Source organism: Lathyrus oleraceus, chromosome 3 (genome assembly GCF_024323335.1).
Source record: "Lathyrus oleraceus cultivar Zhongwan6 chromosome 3, CAAS_Psat_ZW6_1.0, whole genome shotgun sequence".
Classification (NCBI taxonomy): domain Eukaryota; kingdom Viridiplantae; phylum Streptophyta; class Magnoliopsida; order Fabales; family Fabaceae; genus Lathyrus; species Lathyrus oleraceus.
In genome coordinates, this window is record NC_066581.1 from 188,147,611 (window position 1) to 188,156,873 (window position 9,263).

General features: G+C 28.9%; 1 protein-coding gene across 1 annotated transcript; it reads left to right on the forward strand.

Annotated features, from left to right (window-relative positions):
• Positions 1-2,461: 2,461 nt before the first annotated feature.
• LOC127126162 (aluminum-activated malate transporter 12) lies at positions 2,462-5,823 on the forward strand. The gene is made up of 6 exons (XM_051055043.1): positions 2,462-2,793; positions 2,873-3,013; positions 3,096-3,371; positions 4,620-4,729; positions 4,824-4,967; positions 5,090-5,823. Exons 1-6 carry the CDS (start codon positions 2,493-2,495, stop codon positions 5,414-5,416), a joined length of 1,299 nt encoding a protein of 432 aa, XP_050911000.1. The 5' UTR covers positions 2,462-2,492; the 3' UTR covers positions 5,417-5,823.
• The last annotated feature ends 3,440 nt before the right edge of the window (positions 5,824-9,263 follow it).

Genomic DNA, 9,263 nt, shown 5'->3' on the forward strand with positions numbered 1-9,263 from the left:
TTTTCCCGACCAAAGATGATCATCAGAGTAGTCAGAATCCTAAGTTAACATAACAAGCCCTCGCTTTGCTAAGCACAAATATGGGTTTGGAGGATAATTGTTATAGGCTAATTATATCATCCCCAACCAACTACCAGAAAGGGACTACATTCTTTCTAGAATCTCTCAGCACACGAAAATTACCATCCTGATAATTATAAAGGATCTCAACTGCAAATATATCCAACGACTTTCTACAATTCACTTCTAAAAAAAATGAGTTTGTTATTTTCCTCTCTGTATATATAGAAAAGACGTCAAGTTAACGTAAAAGTCTAATATCAATTTGCATTATCTATGTTTCTATTACTTGCAGTAACTATTAGGGTTGCACTAACAAAAATAAGTTTATTTCTATTTTATTCAAATAAATATATTAATCAATAAAATAACTTATAAACTTATTCAAATGACTACTAAATAGAGCTAAAGTCGAAATGAAAACCTTATATGAAATTTGACCACCCAATTAGCAAAATGTATATGAAATATGTATAGGAAAACCATGCCAAATTCGGGCTTACACACCTATAGTGGTTTGCATTAGTTATTTATTTTATTGCAAATTAGGATTAATTCTTAATAGACAGTACTAGTACTTGCTTATAGGTCACTTGAAACATGATAATATTTTTGAACATATATACTTGAACAAATATCTAGCATAGCCACTAACTTGAAAACAACAAAGAAAGTTGAAGAAAGTTGGGAGACTAAGAATGTCGGGGCATGGTCTTTGTATGTGCGAACATGACTGTTTTGAATGGGAATTATCTAACAAATTATGGCTACATTTTTAGCAATTTGATTAACCTATTAGATAAGTTTATCCTAATACGGAACCCAGCACAAAAATTTAGATATTTAGATAAAAGACCATCCACATAACTCATTCTCACTCGTCGGGATATTTTTTGTGTGGCCCTATTTAAGTTATATATTTTTCTTTTTTCATTAATTAATGTTTGTTCACTTGGTGTTATAAACTATATCCCTGTTTTACATCTTTTATATATATTAATAAAAGTTTAAATATAAATTTTCTTATTAAGAATTATTATTTTATAAGTATCAATACTTATATATATATATATATATATATATATATATATATATATATATATATATATATATATATATATATATATATTTTAGAACCAATAATTTGTGTGGACAGTAAAAATATTGAAGTTTTAATTCATGCAAAGAAGTTCCTGCTATAAATAAATCTTTGATGTAAACAAAAATAAATAAATAAATAAATAGACTTTTGCACAAACCATCAAGTCAAAGTAACTCTACAATATTATGTGAATATTAATTGTAACTAAATCAATAAAAAAAAATTAAATTAAAGTTAGAAAACAAAAACTATTAAGGACTCAATTTAAATCAAAATAAATTCGTTAAATTATTTGAAACCGCTTATAACTTTTAATCTCTCAGTAATTATTTAAAGTAGATTTTTTTAAAAAAATAAAGACAAAGCAATATTAATAATAATAATAATAATAATAATAATATAATTAAATAATTATAATATCTAATAAAAGATAATAGATGATTCATGTATATTTATTTATTACCGTGTGTATGATATGATAAAGTAATATATTTTTATTAAATAAAAGTGTAAAACTTTTTTACACTAATATCACTATTAAATCCAATAAAAAAAGTATAAATTTTAAACTATAAATATGAGATGACAAAATTATATATTTTTATTAAATAAAAATATAAAATTTAGCATCACCATTCAACCTAATATAGTTTATTTCTACGGAATAGGTTTAGTATTTTAAAAGGTGGTTTTTAATTGTATAATGAAAAACAAAAGAAACGAAGTTAAAGTTTCATTCCTTCTAAAAGAGCATTCTCCTTGGTGATTACATACGTGTTCCACTACTAATTAAGAACTTCCTATTTGTTTGTCCAAATCAAGGTATAATTTGTACAAGATATCTTGGTGCTTCTTATTCATACTCCATATTTCTTCATTAGGAATTCTAAAAAGATCCATCATGTCCACTCGTGCTACTTACCCTTACTAAACAAATTCATTTTTTATATTTATTGTATCTTTCTATAATAATTATATAATTTTATTATATTAATTTGTATGGAAAAAAATATATATACACCGACATCACTATCATATATTCTAGTATATCAGAATATAATTTTTAAATTATTGATGTGAAATGGTTAAGTGATGAATAATATACAACCTAAATATATTAGTTAGTTCATACGGAAAAAAAAGTAACATATATTAAATATTTGATATTTTAGAAAGTGGGATCATATTTTCCATGCCTAATGATACTTCCCAAGTTAAACCTTCATTGATGAACCTCTCCACTCAAAATCCATAGTATAAATATAGGTTCCCCAAGAGAATGACTAAGTCATAGTCCAAGAGAAAAACAAAAGAGTTGAATAAAAACAAAATGGAATCAAGTCATGCAATATCCATTACAAATGAAGAAGAAAACAACAACAATATAACTCAAATGAAGAAAAATAAAACCAATGGCTCTATTGTTCCAACTACTTCCTATCTAAAAGACAATAATAACAAGCAGAAAAAAAGTGAACATGACATCAAGAAATTGATTCATAGCACCAAAGTTGGAATCTCTCTTGTTTTGGTTTCTCTTCTTTATATTTTGAATCCTCTTTTTGATCAAGTTGGTGAAAATGCAATGTGGGCTATCATGACTGTTGTTGTCATCTTTGAATTCAATGCAGGTATCATATATATATACAACCTATGATTCTTATTATTTACATATATAGTAATGTGATGCATATTATATTAATTACTTAGGAGCTACACTTGGAAAAGGGTTCAACCGTGGAATAGGAACTATTGTAGGAGGAGGATTAGGATGCTTAGCTGCAACATTGGCACAAAAAATTGGAGGAGTTGGTAACTCAATATTCATTGGATCTTCAGTGTATATTCTTGGTAAGTTTATGATAAATCTCATAGAATATTTTATAAGTGCATGTGAATATTAATATATATGTGAATGGTGATGATATTGTAGGATCATGTGCGACATATTTTCGATTTGTTCCAAGAATAAAGAAGAGATATGATTATGGAGTAGTGGTGTTTATGTTAACATTTAATCTAGTAGTGGTATCTGGAGCAAGACCTGGATTAAAAGTTTGGGAGATAGCAAGAGAACGTTTGTTGAATATTTTGATTGGATTCATTGTTGCAATTTGTGTGAATTTGTTCGTTTTTCCTACGTGGGCTAGTGATGAACTTCATGATTCTCTTGTCGAAAGGTTTCATCATCTTGCTAATACAATTCAAGGTATAGTGTTATATTTATATAGATATATAGTTTATTATGGTTTTCTAGTTGATATGTGAATAATAACTTTATAATTTTGTGACCAAATATGTGGTCCTTGTATTGATCAAAAGAGGCACAAACATCAATTAGTTTAATGCCCTTGCAGTATAAAAACAAATATTTATACATATATCCAACTACATCTTAGCATAACGTCATATCTAAATCATTTAATCATTTATGTCAATGTCTATTTAATGACTTCATAAAAAATGTGTATATAAGAGAGATGTGATTAAATGATTCATAAAAAAAAGCATAATTAAGTCACTTCGTAGTAGTATAGATATGTATTTAATTTATGATACAAATTAGAATCAATGATATTTTATTTTTATTTTTTTTAAGGGTGAAATTTTAGATATAAAACTAAAAATAAAATAAGAAGTACACAATTTTTTTTGACATTATCTATTAGAAGTATAAGCCTAATGTTTGGATTAGTTTTGAGAAAAAAATTATTTGAGCTACTTTTATTTTCTTAAAACTGAACTAAATAATATATATTTGTAAAAAAATTATATAGATTTAAAAAATACACAAATCAGTTGGTTTAAATAACTTTAAAAGAAATTCTGATTTAATCCAATTAAATAGAATATAAATTTGATTGATTTTATGTAGATTCAATTTAAAATTATAATATAGTGAAATAATGTAGAAAATAACATATGGTAAATTAAATTAAGACTACAGAAAAATTATAAAAATATAAGAAATAAAAATATTAAATTAAATTAATATGTACTATAAAAAAGTAAAACTGATAATATTAAGTATTTAAGAAATTAAATAAATAAATTAAACTGATGAACATTTTAACTAAATAAAAATAACAAATATTATTATAACATGTTTTATAAATAAAATACTATAATATCTAATAATAATAATAATAATAATAATAATAATAATAATAATAATAATAATAATAATAATAATAATAATAATAATAATAATAATAATAATAATAATATATTAGTATAGGAAATAAATCCTAAATTCTATTTTTAGGATTTTTCAATTTTTTAAATCAATTTTTTAAATCGTATTTTTAATTTTAATTTGGATTAAATAGATATTTTTTTAGTCAACATAGAATGTTAAAATATGGAATTTTTAAAATTTTAATATTTATTTTGTTATACTTCACCAAACATAACTACCTAAATATTTTATCAAAGAAGCTCATTTTACTTATTTTAGGTTGCATAGAGGAATGTTCAAAATCAGTCAAAGAAAAGGAAAATCAACCCGATACCAGCTTCACAGTTTGCAAGTCAGTGTTAAACTCCAAGTCAAAGGATGAATCATTGGTAATTAAAAATACTAAATTACTTTTTTTTTATTTAAGTTTTGTTTATAATCTTTTATGAAGAATGGAATCAAATATTACTCTGTTTTTTGCAGGCAAATTTTGCAAAATGGGAACCTTGGCATAGAAAATTTGGATTTTCCTACCCATGGGAAAAGTACTTAAAAATGGGAGAGGTTCTTCGAGAACTAGCTGCACTTGTTCTTGCATTGCAATGTTGCATCCATGCCTCAAAAAAGGTACCTAGAGTATTTATTTATTTCACATTCAATTTAAGTTTAAATATTTCTGGTAAATAATATGTATGTAACAAAATGACAAAAAATGGTGGGCTAATTAATCCTTTTTTGTGTGTGTTAAGCCCACAGAATCTTTGAAGCAGTGTGAAACAATTGGGTCAAAGGTTGTATGGACTCTACGAGAAGTTGGAGATAGCATGAAACAAATGAGAAAATGTGAAGAAAGGGACAGCATTATAGCTAAGTTGAAAACAACTAGAGAAGAGTTGAGTTTGGTGACTTCAACTTCCATGATTGAAGAATTTGAGAATGATGAAAGGCTAGCAATTGCTAGTTTGGTGTTTTTGTTTATGGAAGTGGTGGAGAAGGTAGGTGAATTGGTTATTGAGGTTGGAGAACTTCAAGATGTTGCGGGTTTTCGCACCCGGGTAACACCGGTGTCTATGTAGATGCATTATAAAATCGACCATAAAGAATCTAGGTTCGTAGATGCATCATGAAATCGGCCTTAAAGGATCTGGGTTCATAGGTGCATTATAAAATTGACCGTATAGGATTTGGGTTTGTAGATGCATCGTAAAATCGGCCTTAGAGGATTTGGGTTCGTAGGTGCATTAAAAAATCAGCCATAGAAATGTGGGGTTCGAATGTGCATCATAAAATCGGCCATAAAATATTCGAGTAATATATGTATATATCGAGTTATTGTTAACCACTCGTGTTTTTGGATCATAAAATAGAAATGGAATGAGCTAGAGTGTATAACTTTTCAAATTTTTAAGTAATAGATTTAAATATCATTGTACCATGACAATGAAAAAATAAATAAAAAGAATATTAGTATCTTGTTTTTTTTTATTAGTCTAATTAATGAAATTCATCCAAGGTGAATAAGTGAAATATTGTGGGTTTGGATCCACATCACTACAGTTGGGTGGACATGCATTGTCACCAACTAAGTTGCTTTAATGAGATTATTAGAGCATCCCTGATACATGTTACTTAGGGATGACAAACAGACATATTTGTCTCGTTTATACGTGTCATGCAAAAATCCATATAAATAAGGGGCAAGACAGACATAGTTGAGGGTGCGGGCCTAAAACTTTGGTCTGTTCTTGTTAGCATGTGATTTTCGACATTGCACTAAGCCTGGTTTGAAAGAGTGTCATGAATAGATTCACAAGACTATGATCTCTCTCTCTCTCTCTCTCTCTCTCTCTTCAAAACATGTCCAGAATCTCGAAAAGATTTGCACAAATTAACACTTCGACATGGAAATGTGGTGTACATGTGTTGAGTTCGACACGTCCATCAGACTTTCGAAACTTAATGTGTTTTTGAATCCAAAGGTCAGCTGAACTAAGGGTGCTTCAACAACACTATATGTGTCCTAGCGCTAATACAAAATAGACATTTCATAACACCAATTTTACAACGGTCTTCGTTTTAACAATGATAATAGTTTATTTTGGGGCACTTTTTTTTGTATTTTCTAAAGGACATGTCACAACGGTCATGTAGAACAACCGTAGTGAAATATACATGGAGTGAAATGGTTCGAATCGCAACACCAACAATTTGACCATTTATCGTGATAATAATGTGATTGACCTTGTATAGCACCACAATTTTTATTTTCAACCATGGTGAAAGGTGTTACTTATTTATATATAAACAAAATTATCTCTCACTTCAGTACACAACAGTCGCCTCTCTCAAAACAAAAAACTCTAACAACTCTTTCACCCGTCTATCTCAAAAGGAAACCCTAACAACTCTGCCAGTCGTCTCTCTCATATGGAGACCCCAAAATGAAACCATAACATCAAATCTTAGTCAATGGGTATTTACAGGTTCGTTTTCAGTATAGTTCTTTTTCAAAATCTGTTTCAATACCTTGTTTCATAATATTTGCACTTTCTTCTTGTTTTGACTTGTAGGTATGGATGTTTGTTTCAATAAAGAGGACGAAGTTAAAGTTAACGTTGCAAACTTGTGTCCAAGATCCAGAATGGCATCCAATCAAGATAGACACAAGTTTACGGCTTTAAGTTCTTCCTTGTCTCATTGTGGACATGCCATCATGGGACATGTATGGTACGTTTATGAAGCATTCTATGACTTGATATGCTTGTTGTATCCTGTTTGTTGTTTATGGTTTGTTGTTGATGAATGTTGCTGTTAATGTTTGTTTAAAAGATGTGCTTATTATATATTGTGTGGTTTGAGTATTTGTCCAATTCCTTACCAAATATATAACTTTTCAAATTGCATTAGAAAATTATAATATGATAGATAAATTTGTATTAGAAAACAACGTTCAATTCTTGATAAGAATTCTTCACACCGTTATCTACATGTTGTTCTTTGACAGTTGTTGGACCATTTTGTTGACTATAAGCAAATGTTTTTATTTTTATTTGGGAGGATATCTTGATCAATCAAGTGTGGATATTTGACCACTTAAGCTAGCTTCATCAATCACTTTACTTCAAGTGTTGTCATCATCAAAATCATGTCCTCATTAAATCTAAGCAATTACTGAATGACTTGTATCTTGTTATCCATAAGCTTCACCATCTTGGATCACTTCTTAAATTTACCTACAAGCACATAAATCCATATAGTATACTATACTTCCCTTGAGAGTATACTTCTCCCCCTTTTGGAAGCATACAATTTATTAAAGAATAAAAAACACATAATTTTAGTAGATCATGTGAGTTTTAGCAAACAAGAAAAAAAATTAATTGAGCAAGAGCGGTACAAGGAAAAAGGGAACAATGTGGATGAAGAAACAAGCAAAAAAAAAATCATCTAAAATAAACAATAAGCAAGCAAATAAATAATTTGCCTCCTCATCTTCACCGCTAGATCGATCAGAGACATAACCGATTGAGGAGAGCTTGCGAGTGAGACGACGAATTCTCAAATCATCCTTCTTTGCATTCTCAACATTTCTTGTTTATTCTGGATAATGGTGTTGAAGTGAGCATCAGATGAATAAGTATTGAGGGATGTCGTAATCAAAATCCTCCAGATTTGCATTTTATGCTTGTTGTTGTTGGAAATGAGATTTTTTTTATACTTTTGTAGGTAGCTGAATTACTGCCCCATCTTCTAGCTTTATCAAACATAAAGTGTTTTTTCCTATTCCTAGATGTCTAATTTATGATTCCTCCTCCTCTAAATCTAAGACATTATGCTCCAATTTTTTTGTGACTAGTCCATTATTGGTTGAAGCATGCTTTTCTTTTTGTTCCCCACCATATGATAGATCACCGTACTAGCTCATTTTTTTTAAACTATATCATCCAAGAACCAAATCAGAGATATGTCAAAAAAAATCATATGGCTAGAGTTTCTTTTTCTTGGAAAAAGCACATGATTCACCACATAGTGAATTTGATGAATATTCTGGCGTATCATGCCAACGATGAAAGGATAAGGAATAATAGTGTTTGGATAGGTCAGGAAAGAGATAGAAGTCTTTATAGTGTTAAAGGTTTTTCCTTGTTAATTATCAAGATAGTTGAAGCCAGTGTATGGAAGGTAGCAAATGTCAGCAAACTCTTCAAGAGTCATCCGAATCTGATGTTTTTTCACTTCATAAGTAAGAACACCGTCTACGTAGTTGAGGTTAGCATAAAACATCCTCTCCAAATTAGAAAAGCTCTCTTTAGGTACTTCACAGATGAAGCTCTTCAAACCTGCCTCTATAAAATTTTGGATAAAAACACTATCTTTGAAATTTTACTCATCCGAGTAGTGAAAATCAAGAAGCTCTCTTTCTACATAGTAACGACTGAAGTTGTTTTCTTGATCTTGAAATGATAGGATTTTATAGTAGTATGAGGAGGTATCTCAAAAAGTGTGAGATCTTTTTGGTGCCATTGATGATAATGAAGAGATGGGGAAAACTTTTTTGCGTTAAAACACTCAACTACGCACACAAGAGAGAAAGGTAGAATGAGATGAAAAGGGAGTAAGAACAATACCTTTATATAGTCTATGCATAATATATTAGAGGACCTTCCTAATAAATCATGTCATTGAATGTGTGTGGTTGGCAATTGAGAAGTAGTCATTATATAGCCTCTAAAAAGTGAACCACCTTAAATACCTTTAGTCCCTGTTAACATAAAGCCTAACCTATTGCAAAACGTGCATTTATAAATAGGACGGTTCAATTTCTTCATATTTAAGTTTTTACTATGTGATCGCTATAAAACCTAATCCCATTTTATTTAAGAAAGATCTTCGACTTAATAGAATTAAGTCTCGATTTATTTT